Source organism: Chelonoidis abingdonii, chromosome 6 (assembly GCF_003597395.2).
Source record: "Chelonoidis abingdonii isolate Lonesome George chromosome 6, CheloAbing_2.0, whole genome shotgun sequence".
NCBI lineage: Eukaryota > Metazoa > Chordata > Testudines > Testudinidae > Chelonoidis > Chelonoidis abingdonii.
Window position 1 is genome coordinate 129,425,144 of NC_133774.1, and position 26,288 is coordinate 129,451,431.

At 44.2% G+C, this 26,288-nt stretch overlaps 1 protein-coding gene across 2 annotated transcripts in view; it reads right to left on the bottom strand.

Annotated features, from left to right (window-relative positions):
• PAX5 (paired box 5) overlaps positions 1-26,288 on the bottom strand; it is a 232,295-nt gene that overhangs the window by 195,290 nt on the left and 10,717 nt on the right. For both annotated transcript variants that reach the window (XM_032778743.2, XM_032778746.1), the window contains exons 2-5: positions 20,376-20,541; positions 15,297-15,494; positions 9,811-9,875; positions 4,293-4,421 (exon numbers count right to left, since the gene is read on the bottom strand). In XM_032778743.2, coding sequence (XP_032634634.1) covers positions 4,293-4,421; positions 9,811-9,875; positions 15,297-15,494; positions 20,376-20,541 — 558 coding nt within the window. The remainder of the gene's footprint in view (positions 1-4,292; positions 4,422-9,810; positions 9,876-15,296; positions 15,495-20,375; positions 20,542-26,288) is intronic.

Genomic DNA, 26,288 nt, shown 5'->3' on the forward strand with positions numbered 1-26,288 from the left:
TTGCACAAACACTGCATGCGGTGTGCAAACACACGTTAAACACTGTATGCAGGCACGCTGCACAAACACACTGCAAACAGTACGCATGCACGCGGCACAAATGCGCACCCAAACACATGTAATGCATACAGTATGTCTGTGCCCTGCACAAACACACACAAAGGACAACTGTACACACACACACACACACACATTGCATACACACTACACACATTCATTTCCTTGGTTGGATGTAAGTCTGCTTGGGGACACAACCTCCTTTCACATACATTTTGTCTTTTCCCCTATTCTCTCCTATAGCTTTGTCCTGTCATCACAAGACAACATAACACTGCACCACCAAAAGAAAAAGTGAACTTGAGGACAGCAGTCAGAACTGGAGAACTCCCCCTCCTCATCTGTTCTATATTCACCCCTGGTGGCAAACATCACCAGGGAAAGTTTAAATCCAAACAGAAGAGTCTCTTCATTGAAAAACCAAGCAGTGATCTTGGGAGCCTCCATTTTTGGGTGTCCCATTTGAGATGCTGCATTTTGGAGGGCAGCTGCTCGGCACATTCTGAATTCCAGGACCCTTTACGAAGGCTCAGGTTGGACACTCAGGAACTGAGCCACCACAAGCCCCTAGTCATTTCTGAAAATGTAGGAACTTTTAATGGAATAAAACAATTTCTTTGAATAGGGATATTTGTAAAAACCTGTCTTTAAAATGTAACCTAACCTACTTGTGGGTCCCACGCTCACTGCCTGCTCCCCTCTACAGCCTTCTTTCAGCTGAATGGAATTCACTAGAAGACGATAAAATAAGATCATTCTCCATCCTCCCACCCATCTGCTCAACATGCATCGCTCGCACTTCCCACTATGCGCAGGGAAAATCCAAATGAAGCAACCGAAGGTAGAGAGGGGAATCTGAAAACAAAACAGCAAACGTGCCCAACGGTGTCTGCCTTTTTAAACTTAGAAAGCTGATCGCATCTCTCTTTAGTAAGCCAGTGTCTAGCTACTGTGTAGTCTGTTCCTTGCGTCAGTCCGCAGTAGTACGTCCTTTAACTATAAGTGAAAGCAACTGATCCCCCACCAAGGCACATCTGCTCCGAGTCTACTTTACAATGAGGAAGGGGGAATGGCACTTTCAGCTGTATAAGCCAATAAAGATTCTCTGATTTGGCTTGCCCCTGTTGCTGTTAGGCTAGCAACCCACTGGGTTAAAGACTGGTGACAATTGCTAAAAAAAAATGTCCAGACCGAGAGGAACAAAAAAGGCAATGAATCCTACTGAGTTCTGGATGCCTCTTGCAGAGCTGAAGAGCAAACCCATTGCATTTCACTGTCCACTCAGACAGAAGCCTAGATCAATTTACAACGGTTACCTAGTCAGTGGCTCTACTTATCAGAGATCTATAGACAGACCACCTCCCTCAATATTGAGAGAGACATATGTCAAAAAACTAAGTCACGAGAACGTTAACCATGTAGCGTTGAACTCCCAAAAGTCAGTCAATGGCAAAGTTAACTCTGCCCCCTTGTGCATATATATTACTAGACAGTCCATCATTAAACCATCACTTTTTCCTCTTCCTGAAATAATACAATATAATATGATTCCATTACCCTAGAGTCTCCAATACAAAAGCAGGGCTTCTTTGTACTACTCGGAGTGCATTTTGAGTGCTTAACTGGGCGCAGGTGACAATCGCTTAGTGGGGGGAGAAGGGTGTTAATGGAATTTACTAGGAGGAAGAGGGGATTAAGACAGAAAAAAGAAATTCCATAATGTGGAACCATTTAGCTAGACACTTACCAGAGCACCCCGTCTACCCCTCTTAACGAGTCTGCAGGAGGGAGCCCGTTAGCTGTGCGGCTTCAGTGTGCAGCTGAAGATAGCAGTACTGCTATTGCAGATTGGCATACCGGGGATGGGGAGCCTTCTGGGTTTGAGCCTTTCACAGTCACATTCTCAATATTTTCTCTGCAGCTATGAGGGTTTACTTCTTATAAATGAAATCTGAGATTCTCCTGTGGTGCCAGAAGCTGGGGCTTTAGAAGAAATTTACGAAACTATTGTGATATCTCTGTGAGAGTTTGCAACATTGAGACTGCCTCTCTCCAAAACCCTCGGGGCTATGCAGCTTTTCCCTTAATGCATTGCAGAAAAGGTTAGCTCAAAGTTTTTTAAAAATCACCTTTCAGCACAGATCAACCCTGTAAAATGTCGGCCCCAAAGAAGAATGTTTTGGAAAGTTACAAGTGACTGGAAACAGGGCTGTAGGACGGAGATTCTATATTTTCTGTCTCGGTCCCCATACTGCTTTTATCACCACAGTAGATGGTTATGCATCTTTAATTAACTACAGATTTTGCTACTGCTCCTACTATAATGCCAACATTTATTTTTATAGTTATGGCCTGATTTTCAAAAAGTCAAGTGTGTAACTGCACATCTAATTAATGTGCACACCTACTGCAACTGCATGTACAAACCGAGTCTTTGCACCCATGCAGCCAGCCACAGTCTGAGTGAAATCTAGGCCCCACAGAGGTCAATGAGAGTTTTGCAATTGACTTCCATGGTCCCAGGATTTAAATGGCCCTCTGCACCTGACTGCTTTGTGCAGCCCTGGGAACGGCCACACGCACTCATTGTTTGGACCTGGACAGGCACTCCGGGCTGTTTAAAAGTCAGGCTCGTTTTCTGTGTGTACATACAAAGAGTGGAATGAATTGAACAGGAGAATAACTGGCTTAAACGTTCTGTCAGGCTGTTTGGGAGGCTCAAGGCCACCGAGAAAACACTGCTTTTTCTCTTCCTGCCCCAGAGTTTACAAAGACTCCAGGGTCATTTCTCCCCTTGAGGTGTGTGTGCAAATCCCATGAACAGAGCAGGCACATGGCTGGCAGAACAGACTCCTCATCAAGTGCTGCAGTGTCTGCACTTTGTGACCACCGTTGCACAAAAGCAACGACTGAAGTAGTTTAAGCAGCAGGGGTGGCAACAAATGGGCAGAAAGAAAACAAACTAAGGCCTCAATCCTCCAACCATTGCCACATGCAAGTAATTTACACATGTGAGATGTCCCAGTGAAGTCACTCCCATACAATAATGTCTACAGGATCAGGCCCTAAACTTGCCCCAGGGTTAAAATTGTCCCACTCCTTTGATTATAATAGGTGGGAGTGGCTGCCGTGTTCTCCCGATGATATTTCCTAACCTCTGGAACTCCTTTGGTTAGATAATAAGAAACATCCTTAACATCCCTTCAAGGATGATTTAGCTGGGGATTGGTCCTGCTTTGAGCAGGGGGTTAGACTAGATGACCTCCTGAGATCCCTTCCAACCCTGATTTTCTATGATTCTATGATACTAAGGAAAGAGCCAGTCATAATTTAAGGCATCTTTAAAAAATTCAAACTAAGAATATCCCATCCTTTGTCCTAAATTATCCTTATTTTTAAAGGTAATGCAGCATGTTCTTCAAAGCAACATCCAGGTTGCAAAGTGACATTTAACTATGAACCTTAAGAAGAACGCAAAACATATAGGAAATGCTCCGTACAAAGCAAAATCAAGCCGTCTTCAGTGCAACCTTCCCTGTCAAAAATCCCACTGATATCAATGGAAGCTGAGGAAGTGCTGGAGAAAGGAAACTGTTCCTATAAACCATCCAGATCTCAGACGAGTCTAACCCACCTCGTTTGTATTTTATTTTTTAACATGGTGCAGTGTTGTGCCATTGTAATAATGTATCTTGTCATTGGCACTGATGGCAGGAAGCTTTCTTAGTTTAGTTCAGTTTTGTTCTTAAGTCATTGATAACATGCAATGCATCCCAAGTGCTTTATCATATCTGAATACTGGCACCCAACCATGGGACCAATCCTGCTTTCATTCTAGCTGCTGTTGACTTCAAGTAGAGCAGGGGCAGACTATCTGGGTCTGATTGTGATTTCACGTAGACCTGTAGAAATCGGAAGAAACTCCATTGCCATTGATGGAGTCACACCAGCCTGAAAACCTTGCACACACAGGCAATGTCTCCTTAGTAACACTGTTGTCTCAGAACCCATCTCAGTCCAGCTGGCCAGGCAGTAGCACTCCAGTAGAAACAGTTCCCACATTAACAGATTAAGTCACAAAAGCAGGTTACATGGACCCATGTCAGACACATTTAGATATAGTGAGTTCTAAGAAAGTGAGTATTGAGGACAATAGCAGATAGAGCATCTTTCTAATGCCGCCCACCCCTTTTTCAGTACGTGCTACCCACCAAAGAGAAAATAGGCCCATTTACCTTCATCGCGTTTACGTTTGTTGCTTTCAGCACTGGGGGATGTAATTCCCAGAATTCCACTAATGGAGTAGGAGGAGCCTGCGGAGTCAGTGCTCACTGTCGAGACTTGGGTCACGGATCCCGTGGAGGCTGTAATTAAAAGCAGAGCAGTCAGCGTGCAGATGAACATGAAAGCCAAAGCGTGCCCACAACTTTTGCCATCCCAGTTATCTTGGGACCTCTTTCCACACCCTCAGCCACAACAATTTCATGTGACTCTGCAGTGCCCCAGCTAAGAAGCTGAATGGTCATGCCTGTCTTGTTGTGTTTCCTCTGACACATGAGTTTTCAAGAGGGGTTGATGGAACATAGCTTGTGGCAAACACACAATTGCGTGCAATAGGGGCTTTGCGTGTGCACATGCGATGGGGTTTGCAGACCCCCTCACTGAGATGAAAACGGTGATGGAGCAGTGCTGAGCCAAGAAGGCTCCACTCCACATCAGCCGTGGAGCATGCTCCAAATGGAGGACCTGATTAAAATGGGAGTCTGGCAATCATGCGGGGAGAGGAAGGAGAAGCTGTCTGCAGGAAGGGAGCCTGTTAGGACCTTCTGCGACAGAGGAATCCACAAAGGAAGGACCTGGACTGGGGACAAGGCCTGATGAGGCAGCCAGGGCCCTGACCCTTTTTATCCAAGGGGGAAATCACTGGACACTGGAAGGGAACTGGGCAGCCCCAAGTGACTCTCTCAATCACTGTGACTCCTTGAACAGCCTTCTCGAGGAGGGAGGCAAAGGGCTGAGATCACATCTGTTGTGTATTTGGTTGTTGTCGTAATAGAATCTTGTGTTACTATGGACAACGCCCCAAAATCAGTTTCACACATACAGAATGGGAAGAGACTGTCTAGGAAGGAGTATGGCAGAAAGAGATCTAGGGGTCATAGTGGACCACAAGCTAAATATGAGTCAACAGTGTGATACTGTTGCAAAAAAAGCAAACGTGATTCTGGGATGCATTAACAGGTGTGTTGTAAACAAGACACGAGAAGTCATTCTTCCGCTCTACTCTGCGCTGGTTAGGCCTCAACTGGAGTATTGTGTCCAGTTCTGGGCACCGCATTTCAAGGAAGATGTGGAGAAATTGGAGAGGGTCCAGAGAAGAGCAACAAGAATGATTAAAGGTCTTGAGACCATGACCTATGAAGGAAGGCTGAAAGAATTGGGTTTATTTAGTTTGGAAAAGAGAAGACTGAGAGGGGACATGATAGCAGTTTTCAGGTATCTAAAAGGGTGTCATCAGGAGGAGGGAGAAAACTTGTTCACCTTAGCCTCTAATAATAGAACAAGAAGCAATGGGCTTAAACTGCAGCAAGGGAGATTTAGGTTGGACATTAGGAAAAAGTTCCTAACTGTCAGGGTAGTTAAACACTGGAATAAATTGCCTAGAGAAGGTTGTGGAATCTCCATCTCTGAAGATATTTAAGAGTAGGTTAGATAAATGTCTATCAGGGATGGTCTAGACAGTATTTGGTCCTGCCATGAGGGCAGGAGACTGACTCGATGACCTCTCGAGGTCCCTTCCAGTCCTAGAGTCTATGAATCTATGAAAAGGAAGAGTGCCCTGGGAGGTAGGAAGTGGCCCAGGGGAGGCTGGTCTGGGGTATCAGCTAGAGGGGATGGAAACAGAGCCTCCCCCCTTGCTCTGGACCCAGTGGAGAGGGAGGGCCTGGGTCTCCCAACCCTTCCCTCTACCCCTAGCCCAACCGGGGGTAACCCAGAGAAGGACAGACTATAATTTGGTCACTAGGCCCTCAGATTGCCTACAAGGCCCCCAGGACTCTGAAGACTGTTGAGCCGTGGCCGCTAAGTGAACCCCGCTCCAGCAAGGAAAGCAGCTTTGGGCCCTAAAGTAACCCTCAGGGCCGTGCTCCACTCAGGTTGCTTCCCTTCTATCAGTACCACGGTGGTTTTGGTTCCTGGCATCCACTGTTCATTAAAACCACTGGCTGGCAGCAGACCATGCTGCCAAACCCAAGTGTTCAGAAATCAGGAGTCAGGCCCCCAAAATCATCAGATTTACAAAATAATCAAAAAGATGTGGGGTCCTTTTTATTTGCTCCTGGGTGTCAGAGTGTTGAGGGGTTGGGTCTCAGCCTTTTCTCTCCTGTTGTTAATGAAAGCTGCAATTCTCAGGCCATAATCTGATTCCAGCAACTCAGATGTTACGAAAAAGACCAAAGATTGTGAGAGGTGTGATAAAATAGCTGGATCTGGCAGTGGTGCCACAAGAGAGCTGAGCACACCGCCTCTCCTGCTGATGCAGTGTTATATCATTTGTTCATTACACTCCCTTGTCTGTCTGTCTCCATCTGTTCTCGTTTTATTCTCCCAGTGTAAATTCTTTGGGGCAGGGACCATTCTTCTCTCTGTGTTTGTACAGCGCTAGCACAACAGTCCCTGACTAGGGTTCCAAGGCTCCAATTAATAACAACAACAACAACAACTATTAGTATAATAACATATGGAGATATACCTATCTCATAGAACTGGAAGGGACCCTGAAAGGTCATTGAGTCCAGCCCCCTGCCTTCACTAGCAGGGCTAAGTACTGATTTTGCCTCAGATCCCCAAGTAGCCCCCTTAAGAATTGAACTCACAGCCCTGGATTTAACCAATCAGTGCTCAAACCACTGAGCTATCCCTCCCCCACGGCTGAGCTATCCCTATTGTGCTTATCTGAGGGACCATTGAGGGCCACTGAAAAGCAGTCTCACTGCCACACCCATCAAACACCTTATATATGCACCTCACAAATGTCAAAGCTCATGTTGTGCTTTATCTACTGTTTATCTTTTTTTAAATTGGCTCGTTCTCTATACAATAAATATAGCATTACATATTGAGCCACTAAATAAGAATCTAGTGTGATATGGAGTTAACCTGAAGCCACAATCCAAGCCTAGTGGGGGAACCACAGGGTGGGTAACCTAACCGTCGGCGTGCTTCAGTGAGCCTTTTGTATTAAACCCTTCATCCTGACGGCAGCGACTGCAACAAGGGAAGAGGAGTCATTCGCCAGCATTACACAGAACACTAAATAGGGGGAAAGTATGAGGTGAGTGCCCTGCTACGGGAACCTTTCAAAGAAGGATTACCAAGATCAGAAGACGTTGTCGAAATGTCTGGTTGTCAGTTTACAGCTTTAAAGAGGTGGAATGGCTTTGAATGGATAGGATAACTGTAATTATAATAATGTTTAGCACTTATAGATTGCACTTTACATCTTCAACATGTTTTGTGAGCACAAACTGAGTAACCTTCAACACAATGCCTGGGAAGCAAGTAATTGAATAATAACATCCCCAGTAGGGAAACTGAGGCAAGATGGTTAAGTGATTTGACCAAGGATGCAGATGGAAATAGTGCCCAAGCCAAGAGTTCGAATCCCAGCACTGACTCCCTCTGTAACCATGAGCATAGCACTTACCCTCCTTCCTGTGGTTTCCCCATCCATCCTCATACACCACCCTGGCGTGTGGTGAGAATGAGTCAATGTGCATGATTCGCTGCCTGGATTCTGTCAGCACAAACAGGCAGAACCCAGGCTGCAGGTGGCCAGTGCTAGAGCCAAGAGGTAACAATCTACCTGCCTGCAAGCATGGGTCTGCCAGGAGCCCTAGACCACAGCAGACAATGTGAGCAGGCCCAGCTGGGGAGAGGATGGAGCGAAAGCCCCAGGAGCTGTCCAGGACACGAATTAAAGCTGCTTCCCTTTGACAGAATGTCCCCGGTAGGGCAGGTGGGGTACTGACCTGTCCTACAGGGAGTGGCATTAGAGGTCAATGTAAATTTGGAGATGTCAGCCAGTGTTGTTGCTGTGCCCAACTGGCCTCTTTAAGGTTCTCCACAGCTGGCTCTCCATCCTTCCCTGGGGCCAGGGAAGCATGAGCATACACACATCCTTTGGAACAGGGCAGTGGGGTGGATGCAGGAGGGGATGGGCTGTCACACTGCCATCCCACAGCTGCTAATCCCAAGGTCCCAGCAGGGAGAGTCAGCACTCTGTTTGTGCTCGGCGGCCACAGCATCCAGATGAACCACCGAGCTTCCATCTCTGCAGAGCAAAGCAGAGTCAGGATGTGCCTCATATAAACAAAGGCTCCTCTGACGCCATCAGGAGTTTTGCTCCTGAGCTCACTGGTAACACAATCAAGCCTTAACCTATCATTCACACTAGCTGCTGCTTTTCTTCCTCGGAGGCTCTTAGAGTCACTGCCTTGATAAAACGATTCCAAATGTCTGGATATAGCAGTACGCCCAGGCACTTTCCAACTGAGTCTCGCAAAAAGCACCTCCCAGATATTTCTCAGTTTAACTTCACAGCACACCTGAGAAGTGAGCCTTACCCCCATTATACAGATGAGGACACTAGGGCAGAGATTCTGCTGCCTTTCCTCACATTGAGCAGTACCTTATCCCACCGGGGCTACTTGCAGAATGAGCTACCAGACCCACAAGCAAGGTGCTTAATGGAGGTCCCATTTTGTAGCATCGACGGTAAAAGAACCCAGATTGCCTAAGTCTTGTACCGTCACCCCAAGGCCATTTTCCCTTCCCTTTCCTTTAGCAACCCTCCATGGAACGCCTTGCTACTAAGAAAGCAAACCCAAGTTTAACCTCCTAGGGACTAGCTATAAAGGACAAATCTTGGTTCAACTGAAGTAAATAATGTCCGCTGCTCACTGCCTTCATTGCATTCTGCACATAAAGAGGCATGAATGCTGTGGGAAATGGACATTTCAAATGAAGAATGCTCCACCTTCTGATTTGAGTGAATATGCCTACAAAGGGAGAATATGCAATACACATGCAGTTGCCTAAGACAATGTTTAAAGAGATCAAAAATCTCCATGAACAAGAAAGTTGGGCTGAGGCCACCAACTCCGTTAACCACAAAAATGTATTCATCGGGGTTGCTGTCTCCTGACATAAGCAGCATTGGAACCTGGCTGGAGCACGTTGCTCTGGCCTGAACATCTGCATTAGGAAGGAGAAGGGAAGAACAGGAGAAGAAAGTTTGGAAAGTTTTGGTACCTCTTCACCCAAGACTGCAAGTGCACAAAGAATTACAGAAGGGATGGTTGATAGAAGAAAAAAAACACATTCAAAACTACTTACTGACTAATGATGCAGAAAATGTTATGAATAAGTATCCCTTTCTTGATTTATTACTTTAATTATCTGACATTCTATAGATCCCCATTAGTGGGGGGGGGGAGTTGGTTTAGATTTCAATTTTCTGTCTCATGGTGAAAGCTATTTATCATAATAATCAGTAAAATTCAAAATCTTTTAGCAGTATTTATAAAATTCATTTACCATGTTCAGCCCTTGCCAAATGACAAAGAAGGCGCATTAGTACGTGTGCTGAAGTGTTTTATGCAGAATTATCTGTCCATAAGAACGATTAAAAGTTCTTTAGAATATTTGGATTCCATTATATTATTTTGTTAATATAAAAAAAGTTCGACTCACCTATGCTGTGACTAGAGGCTGGGACCTGCTGGTTGGGTGGTTGCTGTACCTTAGTCCGTATGATCCTGCATGTAGTTGAACAGAAACAAATGGCTCCTTACTATGATGCATGCACACTGTAGAAACTGCAGGTAAATAATATCAATGCCTGGAGAACATCAGAAGGTATTTTGTCCATTCAGGACACTTAGATGGTAAAGGAAACACCTTTTCCTGTATTATTCCACTGAAGCACAGTGAAAGTCAGACAGCTGGGCAGATCTAGGGCCAAATTTTCAAAAGTGCTGAAGACCCAGATCCTTAAAGGCATTTAGGAACCTCTCTGAAATCAATGGGAGTAAAGCATGTAAATACAGCTAAAGATCTGGGCTCAGGTGAATTAGGAGCCCATGTTCCATTGAGATTTAGGCTCTTAAGCACCTAAGGTTTTCAGGTGCCTGAAAATAGAGGTAGATGCCTAGCTGGATTTTCAAAAGTGCCCAGGCGCCGAACTCCCGTTGATTTCTGTAAGAGTTAGGCACCAACATATTTAAAAAGCCCAGTAGGCGCCTATCACCTATCTTTGCGTGCCTAAATGCCTTTAAAAATCTTTTTCACTTTTGAAAATGGGACTTACACTCCTAAGTCTCTGAGGCATTTTTGAAGTTTTTATCCCAAATCAAACGGAACACTGAAAGCAACAAATCTTGGACCAAATGCAAGACATTAAAACTCAATAATTACCTTGTCATAACTAGACCCTCAGACCATCTTCTGGTCTCATTTACACCAGTGTAAATCTGGAGTCACTCTATGAATTTCAAAGGGGTCGCTTCCAATTTATACCAGTGTTCCCAGAGAGCAGCATCTATTGCAGTTGTGCATGTGGTGTAGAAAGATACAGAGACATAAATGAAAGGGTGTGTGGTGGCTTTTTGGAAAGGGGGCAGTTAGCAAGAAAGGCAACAGGAATGCGCTGGCAAAAACGACAGTGACAATATATTAACGGGAAAGACACAAGGTGTGAGACATCTGCCCAGGACATAGATGGACATTTTGCCATGAACTTCAGTGGAAGGAAAATCAGGCCCAAATACTAACTGTGCAGTGGTCTTGACTCAGCTAAATACATAGTTCATTGACATGCTTCTCATAGTAGGGCTGTATGTTTTATGTCCTATTTTGACAGCATGCTGTGGCGATTATTTATTCCGGGGCTATTTAACAAGCTAGATTCCCAGTTTATGCCTTGCTCTACATCAGTTTTTTGCACATTGATATGTTCACGCAAGAATGCCAAAACTTCATTCATGGACCAACTGTGTAAAGTTATAGTGGGGGTCTGCATTTGTGCATATAGCAAAAGGAAGAAGCTTAAAAATTATTCTCAGATCAGGGCTTTAACATTCAGACTCCTTTTATGTAAAATCAGTTTTCTGCAGAATTTTTATCTGTTCCCACTAGATCTTTTTCTATTATTTTACAACCATTCAGTAGTGACCACAATAGCAACAACACCTAACTTTTTATATAAGGAGTTTTTCATCGGGTTTTATATAAGGAGTTTTTCAGGCCAGTGAGAGAGCCAGGAATAGAATCCCAGGTCTGGGTCTCCTGAATCCAAGCCCCAAGTACTTAATCACACGGCCTCCCCATATTTCTCTAGTGAGCAGAAATAGCTGGTGAGACGTGCTCCCTAACGTAGAAACTGACTCCCTCCCTGCCTCTCCCATCAGGCCCTGAAAGCTGCAGATTGGGAAGCAGCCCTGGGTGTTGAATTCTAATCACTACATTCCCGGTGGTGGGGCCAAGCTGGCCAGTGCCTGCCAGCATTCTTTTCCCCCAGCAACAAGCCAGGACTTTTGGAGCAGGGGCCCAATCCTGTCTTACTGAAGCCAGTAAGAGCTTTGCCACTGACCTTAGTATGGGAGCAGGACTGAGCCCCTCAAGTGAGATCCATCTGCACGAGAGGGAATGGGAGGAAATAACACTTTGCACAAGGATTTTGAGTTGTCAGAAGGAATCAAGAGAATTCAGGGCCTTCTTACATGTAAATATCTTTATTTCTGGCAGGCTAACGGATAATAAAGCAGCCAGTGAGCTTGCAGATTACATGAATGAAGCTAATAATTATGATTAATTAAACCTTATTGTCACGAATTTGCTCCTGTTGAGGAGTCTCCTATGATTAATATTAATTAATATTATCAAGTATTGGTTGTATGAATTGAGGCTATCCCAAATTCTGAATTCTCTTCTACCCAGGTTCCCCTCCTTGGCCCATCACCATAGTACCTGAGTATCTTCCAGTCGGGCATTAATCAATGTGACAAACACCTGGAAGGTGTTATTTGAAGCATGTTGTACTAGAAGGCACTCAGCTGTGCTATGGTGATGAGCACGGGGTAAGAAACTGCACAGGCTAGACTGCCTAGCGTGCCAGCCAGCTCCCCGGTGCAGTGCTGCCTTCACTGCAAGCAGCACTGGGCTGGCTCCTTCGTCCCTTCCTCCCTGCCCTGAAGCAGGGAGGCCAGGTGGAATGAGGATATGGCATGACTCCCCTCCGTTTATTCCACACGTGGGCTATGCAGCCATTGTCTATCGCTACTTACGTCACAAAGCAGAAGCAAGAGCTTTCGATGGAGATCCAAAGTCAATGGATAGAGGGTTACATTTTAAAATCATCTATGTGATTTATAAACCCAGAACCCATTTTCAACCCCACTAGGTACCTGCCTGCATCTTTAGCTGTCGCAATACCTTTCCAAATTGCCCCTGAGTCACTTTTGAAAATGCTCCTAAGTCACTTAGATGCTTTAAAAATGTTACCCTGTGTTAATGTTAATGTGCCCTGTGAACAAACATTCACATGTAGGAATGTAATGTGCGTGAGCATATATTATATCTGCCCTGCGTCTGCACTGTGGCGCTCTGCTCATGTTGATGGTTTTCACTAGTAAATTCTGTGCTTTACCATTTTAGAATTTGGGAATTGTTCTTTGCCAAGGGCTAGAGAAAAACAAATCCTGTGTGTAATAGTTAAAACAAAATGGGGACTTTCACATTACCCTATGTATGTGCACCAGCCCCATGGCTCCTGTTCTGGAGCTGGGGTCGGAGACTGCTATGGACTATAGGTCCCATGCAGTGGAATGTCAGATGATCATCCTCTGGCTGGGTAGTCTTCCCACAGGGCTCTCAGAGATGAACTGCTTTTAAAGAGACAGACCCAGCAAACCCAGTGACAACAGTAGTCCTTAACTACATGAGAAGTCCACTGACTGCAGTGGGACTACCTTACATGAGCAAAGATGTGCAGGGTCAGACCTTATTGCCCCAACACAGCAGAGCATTTACATATACGCTTAACTTTAATCCTGTGCTTGCGTCCCAGAGGGGGCTGAGCTGAATAGGAACGGACTGCAGAATTGGGGCCCCACGTCTTTGGAGTAGATTCCCGACTTATTACCATATGTAGGGTTTTTCTTACATGCAATTGCAAGTCCTGAACAGCAGGAAGAGGCTGTAAGGTAGCAAAAATGATTCTGCCCAATAAAACAAACCAATGCAAAAAGCTTGAATGTATTTCAAAGGGAGGTTCTGAGCCACAACTGCAGATGAATGAGAAAGGATGAGATTTCCACCAAATGGGGTGGCTTCCAAATCATGGCACAACTTTTTGACATGTAAACAGGATCACTCCATGATATTATTGGCACAAGAAATACACTAGGGTGGTAGAGAAGGCAACAAAAGAGTGAAATGTGAAATCCGGATTAAAACATGCGAGAGGTCTAGTTAGGTTGTAATCTCTTTAGGGCAGGGAGTGTCTCTTGGTTATGTGTTCGTAGAGCACCCAGTGCAATGAAGCCCTGACCCCAAAGGTCCAATAATTAAAAATAATAATAATAATCATGCTACCAATGAAGGCAACGGCAAGACTCTCATGGATTTCAGTGGGAGTGGAGCTGCCCTTCAGTTATCTGAGGACACCAAGTATTAAGATTTTCTTTCAGCCCGCGGTTTCTGTTCTGTTTCTCAAACTAGTCTCTTCCTTGCCCAGATCTCTAAATCTCTCAGTATTACTGAATGCTGCTAGGATTTCATTCCAGTTAGGAAACTGCAGACACCATTCAACATTTTGAATTGTCTGCCCAGTCTTTGCACTTATTTCCATGACTCTGTCACATAACATTTGATTTGGAGGTAAAGGGCCACCCATTATTTTTCATGTTATCATGTCAGAGATTATTAATACTTCAGGGGCAATTCCACAAGGGCATCCAGGCTGGGATCCCCAAACAGACAAACAAAATAATATGGCATCTATTAATTACATGATCCTAGACACACATGGAAATTTAGAGTTAGCTGCATTCTGGGGATTTGGATGAAATTGCATGAAAACTATGCTGATTTTTAAAACCACACATACACATGCACAATGGATTCAAAGCCCAACACAGTCTTTGAATTTAAATGTAAAAGGGGTTTTATGTCTTCACCCTGTATCGTCAACTATGAAGAACCCTCTAAGAAGAATACTGCAGAGGATGAAGGGCTGTTGCTTACTATCTAGAATATTTAGGGGATTCGTATCCATTCCATTAACACTTGTTACTGACTTTTGTCACTTTTCACAAGATGTTTCTCAACACTGTCATGAGACTGTCATTTTTATCTTCGATGTGAACTAGAATCTCATCCATCGTGCAAGGGAGTGTTGGTTTCCTAAATAGTTCTGCTTAAGATTCATTTAGGTGGAGCACTTCGAAAAAAAGTAAATATACTTTGTACCTCTACAGAGCCCTAATCCTGAGCCCATGAGAGTCAATGGCAATGCTCCTCTGGCACAGGATCAGGCCCACGGTAGTACCTTGCATGTGAGGTTCCTTAAAGTTCTTTTACAAATTAACTAACTCGCAAAACATCCCTCTGGGTGGGTTAATTTACCACTCATTTTACAGGTGGATAATTGAGGCATATAAAGGTTACAGACCAGATTCCATCAGCCTTACTCATGGTGAGTAGTACCTTACCCCACTGAACATGAATCTGGCCTAAGGGAATCCAGAAATGCTCATATGCTCTAACCACTAGACCTCACTCTCCCTACCCTCAGCTGAATCTGAATTCAAACCTTTTTTAGATCACCAGTAGTTCAGGTCACTGGTGGTCTCAACCTTATCCCTAGGGAATGTTTATATCCTGAAATCCCTTGCTGCTGAATCCAACCCTGCGAGCGTGGGGCTCAATTCAAATAAGCGTGGGACTTTCCCAGCAAAAGAACTGCAGGTCGGGAGCAGGATGCGGCAGCGAGGCTGCGCGATGATAGCAATTGTTCATAATATGCCACACACTCGCCCCAGTGCTCAACCATTGGCTTTCATGGCTGCCCGAGTCATCCAGGAAACAAACAAACCAGATTACTTGCAAATGACCCAAATGAGGAGATGCTGCAAATTCTAGTGGCGAAAGCCGCTCATCGGTGCTGTCCAAATCTGTACCTGTTAATCGAGCTGACGCTGGGTACGGTGTCGTTGTCACACACTCGCTCGGCCAGAAGCCTGTCCCTGATCTCCCAGGCAAACATGGTGGGATTTTGGCGTTTATACTCTGCAATTTTTTCGACGACTTTGGGTGTGGCGACCTTTGGTTTGGATCCTCCAATCACTCCAGGCTTAATGCTCCCGGTCTCGTAGTACCTGGGAGAGAATCCAAGACAAAGCTTTAGTTACCAAGAGTTGACAGACAGGAAGGTTGGAGATTTGCAGTGCGCACTCTTTTAGCACAATGCATCTCCAGTCTCTTCTGTGATACATCTGCCCTTTCACTCACACTTCCTGACTACGTAGTACATTATCTCCCCAATGGATTAATTTACAGTAATTGAAAATGGGCCCCAGTATAAAACATATATTTTTCCATAACAGCGAGACAATAGAAACAATGCAAGATTAAAGGGCATGCTGAGTTCCTAAATTAACTGGAAATGTGTGTTATTAATCAGAGGTAGGGGCAATAACAGAAACAAATCGCATTCTGCACCATTATTTTTGTACTGAACTCTGTTGTAATAAATTACAATTTAGAGGGAAATTCGCCATCATTAATGTAAATGCCTTGTCATCACTTGCCACCCACATGAAGGCCAGGTAAAGTAATATCATGACAAATATTTGCAGAGTACACTTGAAGTAAGTATGCCAGTGTAACATTTTGTTGTATTCTCTTTTCCCAGGAGCTATGGTTTCAATATCCAGTTCTTAAGGAGGAAACAAATATTTTCTCATCACTATTCTCAGAAGAAAGTAGAGTGGTTGGTTTCTTTAAATTCGCAGGGCCCAATACCATAACCCTTGCCCACAAATTGCTCTGTTGACGTCTGTGAGATTACTCATGTGATTAAAAATTATTCCAATCAGACAGAGTGATAGGATCAGGCCCTTTAACAGAATTGTATAAAGACGCTGTGACAGCTGCTCAGCTGGTGTAAATAAGACCAACTCCACTTCCTTCAGTGGAGCTGCAACAATTTATTCCAACTGAGAACCTGACTCTTTTTCTTTTTCTTGAAACAAAAGCTTGGAAAATACAGTAGAACCTCAGAGTTATGGACACCAGAGTTACAAACTGACCAGTCAACCACAGACCTCGTTTGGAACTGGAAGCGCGCAGTCAGGCAAAAGCAGAGACAAAGAAAGCAAATACAATATTGCACTGTGTTAAACTACTACAAAATAGAGGGAAATCTGCATTTTTCTTCTGCAAAATAAATTTCAAAGCTGCATTGTCAATGGTCAGTTGTAAACGTTTGAATACAACATTATGGTTCTTTCACTGTTATGAAAATTTCAGAGTTACGAACAATCTCCATTCCCGACGTGTTCATAACTCTGAGGTCCTACTGGGGCAGTTCTCAAACTTCATTGCACTGCGACCTCCTTCGGACAACAAAAATTACTATACGACGCCAGGAGGGGGGACTGAAGCCTGAGCCCGCGTGAGCCCAGCTGCCCTGAGTGGGAGTCAGGGGCAAAGCCCGAGCCTCACTGCCATGGGCGGGGCCAAGCTGAAGACCAACGGCTGCAGCCCCAGGCAGGGAGCCTGTAACCTGAGCCCGCCATCCAGGGTTGAAGCCCTCGGGCTTCAGCTTCGGCCCTGGGCCCCAGCAGGCCTAACAGCCCGGGCGACCCCATTAAAACAGCCCAGAACTAACAGCAGAGAGACTAATACTTTCTCCCCTATCAGACCTGATTCTAAAAGCCCTCTGTGCTTAGAGCTCCCATTTCTTTATGGGTTCTACATACAGGGAGACCTTGCCTGGCTGTATCATCTTTATCAGCCTAAACTTGTTCATTGACCTTGGCACATCCCAGATTTTTAGCAAGATCTTTACTAGAACCCACCCAATAAAAACAGATGTTCACATGATATATTTTCTCTGCAGTTAGTTGACATCTGTGTTATCTGTGGAAAAACGAATCTCCTAAAATCTCTCCAATGCAAAAGAGCATGAACATGTTACGAGACCGAAGTCTGTGTCTCAAGGGCAGTTGCATTCGTCAAATTTCTTCTGCGTTACAGGTTTAATCATCCTGCGGGCACTCTTTTTTCAGAGCTTAAAAAAATTCCTTTAATGGGAGCAACAAGATGATGTTTGCACCTGTTTTCACACGAGTTTGGGACAAATGGTCTGTTCCACTTCTGTCTCCATGCACTCATTTGAGTACTAGTAATGGAAGGTGATGCGCATTTGTGATAGATTAAACCTTTGGCTGCCCTGAGTTGAGCCTAACAATGAACTTGGGGCAGGAAGGAAACACTTGCTCCCACCCTATATCCTTTCCTTGGGTGAATGATGAAATAATGGCAAGAACACGTTTGCATGATGCACCTAAAAAAATCATGCCTATGAAAAATGACCATTCAAACCAGACCTTGTAACCTTCGCTTATGCCACCCCTCCAGTGAGTGAAAGCTCCAGAACAGGGCTCTGGTAAGCTTAGTGCTACGTTACTAACCACTCACAATTTTCATGGATCAAATAAAAAACGGCAGCATTTATAAAAATTCTTCTGTGTAACCAGTCTCCCTCTCTCGGGCCTGCCTGTGTGAACGATCACTGGTTGTTGCCCCTTGCTTACTGTTGCCTCCAGCTCTGGACAATCTAGCCAACAGGAAACTAGCCAACTGACAAGCAGTTTGGTGATGCATTTTGGACTCTGCAGACAGACAGGCCCCTATGTTGCTGGGTAACAGTTTTGCCTCATTGAAGGACGTTGGCATAGAAGATAAGGGCCTGATCTGAACCCCATTAAAATCAATGGAAAGATTTCAATGACTTTAAAGGGCATAAAATGAGGCCCTTACAGAGTCAGCCCCAGAATAACTTAATCCCAATCTCCCTGTAACGCTGGGGGGCAATCTGCAGGCCAACTAAACCTCTAGAATTCCACAGAGCACTCTTCCCACCTGGATAGTCTCACCTTTAACCTGGGGCATGGCCCACAGCTCCCAGAGTGCAAGTCTCGCTCTCAATCTGGCCACAACCTCACACTAAAGTCAGGGCAGCTGCAATCTGCTTGATTTTATGCAAATTAGATCCTGCCCTTGAGCTCCAGGCAGGTTGCCAATTCTCCCCTCAAATGGACGCAGGGCAGACGCCCCCGTTGTAATACTCTGTGAGCGATCAGCTACAGTTGGCCTCCTTCTGCCGCCATCCAGACCATCGCCCCAAAGGCTCACATTTATTTCCTTGAACGTTTTGTGTTTTTTCCAACGTTTGACTGAAAACAAGTGAATTCAAAGACTTTCAGTTCCAGAATTTGAAGCCAAACATTTTTACGTGGAGCCTTTGTATTTTTTCCCCACAGACAGCAGCTCCAATTACAGTGACATTTTACCCACCGTAATTATTAGTTATGAAAATAATGAGCTATGAAATTCCAATTTATTGTTGACAACTTAAATGACAAAACTCCGGAGCTGCTCTCTGAGCTCCATAATGCAAATATATCTAATGACAAATCTATTCAAATCTGAAACAGGAAAGTGGTTGGACTTTTCCACGGTAGGCAAATGAGCTGCCTATTTATTAGCTTTGCACTGATACTAATAAAAATGGTTTGTAAATCTGCTAGAGTGGTAGAGTGTCACAAATAGGACCAGCACTCAGAACAGATTCAAAGATCAAACAGAATGGAGCAGCTTGTGGTAGGCAGGAAAGTCCCACATGAGAAAAGTCTCTCTCTCAGAAAGAGTAAAGATATCAGAGCTTACATGTCCTTTGACTTACACCAGTGTAAAATCAGGGGTAACTTTGTTGCTTTCCAGTGGAATTACACTGGAGTAAAACTGTGGCATGTGAGAGAAGAACCAGGTCTACTGGGTTTCTGGGACCTTCTGTGCATATGACTGGTTCCTATGGCATTATAGCAGCAATCTAAATAAGACTGCAGAGAAGATTCTCCAGTAGAGACAATGGGTCTCGTGGAATAAGGGTGAAAGAATCCTTAGCTTTGCCAGATTCATTTCGAGTACTGCATTTGTCCACGTGGGACTGCTGCTGCAGTTATTTCAGAGGGAAGAGTCTATGTACACTGCTAGACAAATGTTTGCTCTAACAATCTTTATAACTACAGTCTGACCAATAAAACAGATCAATTAAAATTGAGGGGCGAAAGTGAAGGTCAGAATATGACTAATACCAGTGGAATGCAAACAATGAAGTTAATTCAATTATTAATGCTCAATACACATTTTAAAAACTTCTCTGAGTTATAGAAAGAAAATAGAAGGTAATAGAAAAGTATGGCAGCAAAAAGTTCCCAAGATACTTGCATTCTAGTTCATTTAAAACCAGTGATACATGGTATTCACATTCATGCACAAGGAGTTACAATGCAGTGATGACTTTCCTGAATCTAAATCAAGTTCAAAACCTAATTCTGACATGATTGATTTTTTTAATTTACTTTTTCTTTACTCCTTTGAGCATCTCCAATCAGAAAAGATGGCTACTCTCAAAGTATCAGAATTAAGAGAGTTAATGATTACTTATGGTTCTTTGTGTTCTAATTGGGAATATAACTTATCACAAGAATAAAACAAGCCTTAAAATGAAATTATTGTGACAAATTTTAAAAGAGGTCATGTAAATGAGTGTGCTGACTGACAACTGCTCTTGGTGGCTTTAGGTAGTGAAATTATGTGCTAAAAATAGAATGTTCTTTAGAAAACAAAAGGGGTAGCTTTCACTGCCAAATTCATAACTTCTGGTTTTTCCATTTTACTGTGATGATGCACAGATTTGTCAATTTGTTCAGTACACACAGGTGCAGGAAATTTAGACCACATGTCATTTCTTCAGTTATTTACAAGAATTTTTTTGGTGAAGTAAATAAACAAATAAATAAATAAATCACTTTCACTTCCCAGGTGAGACAACTTAAATTGTGACTGACTGATCCTATGCAATTTCCCGTCATTCCTAGGTCATTTCTATCAGTCTCCATTTGACCTGTTTCTTGTTTCAGAATCATTGATCCAGTGTTTGATATTTTCCTTTACAGAAACAAAATTACCTGCCAAGAATTTTGCTGACACAACCATGGCTGACCCGTAGCTGCCTGGAGATGTCACACGGCCTGACACCTTGGTGGGCAAGTTCCACAATCCTTTGGCGGACAACATCAGGGAGTGGACGACCATTCACAAAAACACCCCCTAACTGATTCACTCCTCCATGTCCTGAAACACATGGGAAAAAAAAACAAGCAGGAAAAAAACATCTTTGTGACAGTTGGAAGACACTTCTCTACAGCAATCTTGCTTAGAGACCGATTCCTCCTTCACAATGATCAACCTCACTCCTCAACAAGAGTTTAAACATTTTCAAATTACTGATCATCACTCACTGCCAAGGCAGGAAGAATTTTAAAAGTTGAAACCTAATTCTGTTCTCATAGCAATTTCACACCAATGTAACCCCACCAGATTCAATGGAGTTCCTTCTGAGTGAAGTGACATCAAAATCAGGCCCCTAGTTCGTAAAATGGCATTTCAAATTACAGTTTTAGGCCCAGGCCAGCGGTAATCAGGCAATATCTCCCCTTGAAACCAATGGAAGATGTTGCGTCAGTAAGAACTGCCCAGGCAAGCCCTGTAGCTGCATGGTAAAAAGGTGACTTTTAGTCTCCCTACAAATATGAGGCTGTGTTCAAATAAGACTGGGACCATTTTCCTTATAAATTTAGTTCCATTCAGTCAGAAAAGGGTTGCACTGAATCTAACAATCATTTACTTTCCCCCCCAAATGACTGCTTAATGCTTAATTTAATCAAAAGGGGGGGATATGGAATTGCTTTGGCTGTTATAATTTATAGCAGCCTCTGCAGACATTATGGTCCCACAAATGAAATGTGACTGCTTAGCCCACACCTATACATTATTCTTTTTTAGCAAGGTGAATCATATATTTGATGTGAAATGGGACCCAGCTAGATGAGGAGCAGCTAAACCATGTAAAACCAATGAACATGTAATAATCCCATGTAGCATGTGAAGAAATATAATTAATCCTCAAGTTGTTAATCATTCAAACTATTTATATCACAGAGGGCTAGCAAAACTGAAAACAAATAATAGCACAGACAGCCCTGTTGCCAAAACTGGAACAAAAAAGTAATAAAAAAATCTTTATTTACAGGAAACTTTGACTATACAGAATAAGCTAACAGGTCAAATGCCTCAGTGCTTAAAAAAAACCAATTGTTTTTAAAATAAACTATTTTTATTTAAATCCTGTCATTTCCCCACTGATAAACTACTATGAAACTTTGTAAACCCCTTCTACAACTGTCAGAACGCATAATGAATCCACATAAAATATCTGATTACTAAAGTCAGTTTAACCCTACACAGAGGAGCCAGTAGCTGAAGTTCCTTGTCAATTTCAGAAGTGAATCTTTTTTTCAGCACACCAGCTCTTAGTGGAAGCTTCAGGTTCAAAGTGTTTCTGCTCCAAAAATAAGTTTATTCCGAACATATCAAAAGAAGTCTGAGGATAACCTTGTGCTGCATTTTCCAGAGTGAACCATTCCCATCATTTTAGGTTCACAGAGCCTATCCGTTTTGATTCTGAAATTCCTTTAAGGGCAGAAAAATAATGTCCTTACTGCATTGAATACCAAAAAGCAGAGGTACAACCCCACTTAACTAAAACAAACTAGCCTCAGGTTCCTAAGCAATTTCAATGATATTCAATTATTAACATCGTATTTAATTTTTTTTAAAAAGGGCAAAGCTCTATAGCTTTTCATCTAGAAAAGCAATTCAAAGTAGAAGAATGAAAGAAAATCTGGATATTGAAAGCTAAGACTCTGTTTGGGGAAGGGTTTTAATTTTGTGATTATTGCCTCCAAATATTACAAGTTCGGTGTTTTGTGGGCATCGAGCTCTCCCAGAGTCAAAGGCTCCTTAATGTCCTACAACAGTTTACCCTCTAGATGGACAATTAAGCAAAGGACCCCTCTGTTCTGCGGTGCTTTTCGCTCGAAGTTCGAACGCGATCCCTCTGGGCGGCCAGCAAGGCTCGCTCAGCAGCGGCGGCAGAGCTGTGCTTCACCAGCTGAGTGGGATGCTCTCCCCCACTTCAGCAGGGACAGGGTTTCGGCTCCCTACATGCTCTGCCAGCTCTCCCCGGCGAAAGTGAAACCCTGCTCGATTTGAACTTCGGTGCCGTGGAGTGAGGCCAAACGGTAAACCATCCGCGTTTCCCCCAAACAGCCAAAAATCAACACCTGCCTGAGTTTCCCGGGGTTAGGTTCACGTGTAAACGTGATTATTAAAATAGAGGCGGGGAAACGTAAGGCCTTGCTGTCTGTTGTCAATAAATATGGGATGAAACCATTCTGTGACTTCAAACAGGTCACTCTCTAAAGGGAGTTATATTCCTCCCCCCGGAAAAAAAACAACAACCCTGTGCCTAACAAAGATCTCTCTGCTGGCTCAGACAGCCCCCCGTTTGGCTATGGGGGGATTAAAATGCTTGAGAGTCACAACAAAAAATGTCCTGCAGCGGCAGGCACTCCCCAGCAACCCGGCCTTTCCCTCCGAGAGAACAGGATGATTGCAGCTGCTAGATAATAAAGATGTAGCGATAAATCATCAAGTAAAGAGTCGGTGGTTTTATGAAAACATATATAAGGCTGGCAAGCCATGGGGCGAGCTTCTCTACGTGCAATAGCTCTGTGCTGAGGAGGAGATTTCTGAACCTGTGCAGGGTTGGATCCTTTTGGATTTCTAACAAAGGGAAGCGGCGTTATGCTAATAACCCGGCAAATTAATTAGCCAACAGTTTGAAAATCTCTGTCTTCTCCGTACAGCTCTCAAATACTGCTGGTCTCCTGGAGGCAAATGAACACCCCGACCCCGCCAGCTCACTCGCTGCTTGCTCTCCTGTCCCCAAGACACAAAACCACCCTAGTCCTGATGCCAAGTCTCACTAGCCAGGGAAGGAGCCATCCCCACTTGGCTTTCCAGGCGATGGAGACCAGGGATATTAACCAGCCCAGGCTATGAGATCACCCTGCCTCTTCAGCTAGGGTCACTCTGCAGAGCAAATTGCTCAGCCTGGGTGAATTGTGCTCCCTGCCTTCGTGTGCTGGAGCAGGAGAGGTTCAATTACGTTAAAATACTCTGCAGCGGGGGTAAAAGAGCATCCTAGCGCCTTTTACGGGCAGTTAACGGGCCTTCGGATTTGTACCATTCACCTTCGGGCCGGGGAAATGTATGGGCTGGGAAAGGAATAGCTAGTTCAAATGAAAGGGAAACGATGCACCCGTGGGGATGCCGTCTCCTCTTCCACCGTATTTGTCCCCATTATCACCCGCTCCTCTGGCTAGCAGATGGAAGTTCTCACTGAAGGAAGGCAAAGACAAATGCTTTTAAAAACCACCCTGCAGAGTACAGGCCACAGCGAGTCTGGCAGGGCCAGCTCAAGGAGTTTGGCAGGACAACAGTAACCAGTCCCTCCCTGTGAAAAATACACGTTATTAAATAACTGGGTCTTCAGTGTTTTCCGGGGGGATTACACAAGAAAACTGCACTACGCCAGGCCAACGGTGGCATTATAAAAGTAAAACACATCTAAGTCTGAGGCAAGCCTGCAGCACTCCATACTACTGTGCGTATTACTGAGAAACTGCAATGCAATTTTAACTATGGAGAATAAATATACTACATATTTATGTATTGTGTGTGTAGTTATGTGAATATAATATAATAACAATCCACACATGTATCCATATATACATATGTACTGTATAGTCTTCACTGAGAAGTATTCAAGTATATAATATATAGAGACATATATATGTAGATATACATGGATGGATGGATTGTGTGTATTGTGTCTATATGTTATAACATATACACACAACTGTTCGCACACAATACATACATGCATAGAATAGATACAAATATATGTGTGTAATATGCGTATATATGCATATCTGTGAGGGAAAGAAGTATAGAGATAGGTCTCTATGAATACACACACATTATAGCAGCTGTTTAAGCACTAAATCCAGCATTGCTCCATCGATTGGCTGTAAGTGAAGGGGCTGCTGATTCACAACAGAGCCAACCCATTTGCTAACAGGGGATTAAAGAAAGTTTTTTTTTAAAAAATTACTAGAAGTGCCATTGCGAAAAATAACCCCCAGGGTGTTCTTTGCAAATATTACCTCGCACCTAGAACCGGGTGGGAACTCTTTTGCAGAAGGTAAAGCTAAGTGCCACCACCTCAAGGAACAAAACACCTTTACGGTATTTTCCCACTCGGTTCTCACGATTAGAAAACGATGGGAGAGCCGGGCAAACGAACAGACACAGAGGCGCCCTTCTAAATGAATTCTCGTTGTCTTTCTCACTGTGTCCGGCGTTTATATGGAAAGTCCAGCTCTTAACTGTCCATCTGGCGGTCCCTTCTTTTCGAGCCCAGCCCGGTTGCAAGGGGATCCTCGCTGGCTCGTTTGCTCGGATTGCGGCTTAGGCGGATTTCAGCTGCAAAGGCTGCCCAGTGCTAGGGGAAGCAGCTGACTCAGCGCATTCTGATCTGGTATATTACCTCCCCCAATTGAAACGCGCGTGATGGGTTCCCTCTTCTCGCCCAGCGATCAGCTTGCCCCTCAGCCTCCCGCAAAGACAAACGTCCAATAGGAAAGGAAGGAGCTGTCGGATTATTAGGATTTGGTTTGGGGCTAATTTTAGCGCAGGTGAGATCTGGCCAGGATCTTTATAGTTCGTACATCAACGCACACGTGCAAACTGGGAAGGTTTGTAGCCAAAATGCCCTGCGGCTTGGCGCGTCATATCTCAGCCTTTCCCCTCGCCCCCGTGGGAAGCAAAAGCAGGAAAAGTTGAACGAACAAAACTTTTAGAAAGAGGAAATGCCCTGGGGTTGGGGGCGGAGTCGTTACCAAGCTGTGGAAAGCGATGGAGGTGGAGGGACTTGGTCTTAACCTCATGCTGCTTATTGTTGTTAAGTCGCAGAAGAATCACCCCCAGCTCGACCAGACCAGCCACTGACCAGACTCCCGGGGTGAGTCCCCGCTCCAGCCAACCTATTGCTTGGCTAGGTATTGAAACTACGAAACATGCCATTAAGGTCCCACCTATTAACAGCTTTACCTACGCTCCCACGGATAAATTCTGGGGCGTGCAACCAGACCGATAGGGTATGTCCCCACCTGTACAAATCTGACTTTCCTGGTAGCGAAAGCACAGCACAATGCAACTACTCTGTTCTTCCTCACTACACACTGCATCGCTGCTAGATTCGGGGGATGGAGGTTTCCAGCTTTCCCCTCCAACGAGAATGAAGAAACAATGTGGGATTGTTATTCCTGGGCCAGAAAAAACGGCAGGCATTGTCAGCTCTCTGCTCGGCATTTGCTCTGCCGCTGTGTGACGGCTTTGCTATACTTCCCCGGGAAATGATTCCTCTCTGGCCAGTGCATTCCGCTGTTTGGTGGGCATCTCTCAGCTCCCAGCTCCAAAGGCGGTTCTAGGTTGGGGGCATTTCCGACGGGGCTGGCGTTAGCTGGCTTCGCCCACTGAGGATGCTAAAGACTAAATCACCACTTGAGACAAAATACTGCCTGGGTTGTTGTGCAGGAAGAAGTCTGATCCCTTTCCTCAGAGTCAAGTATATGTATGTTATTATTTTTTCAAATGTTTTAACTAGGTCTCATGAGGGAGAACAGAATAGCTGTTAATGTACAGCTGAAAATTCAGCCAGAAATTTTTCTTTCGGAGTCAGTTGCACTAAATCTTTCCAGAAACAGATTGACTACAATAGCAAAAGGCATCATAATCAAAGGTTGCCCCTCCATTTCTTTTCCCCCCATACATTCCTGCAGAAGATATTGATTTATCATTATTTAGGTTAATGGAGGAAGCAGCTAAGTCCCTTGGTGGCTTTTCCACATATG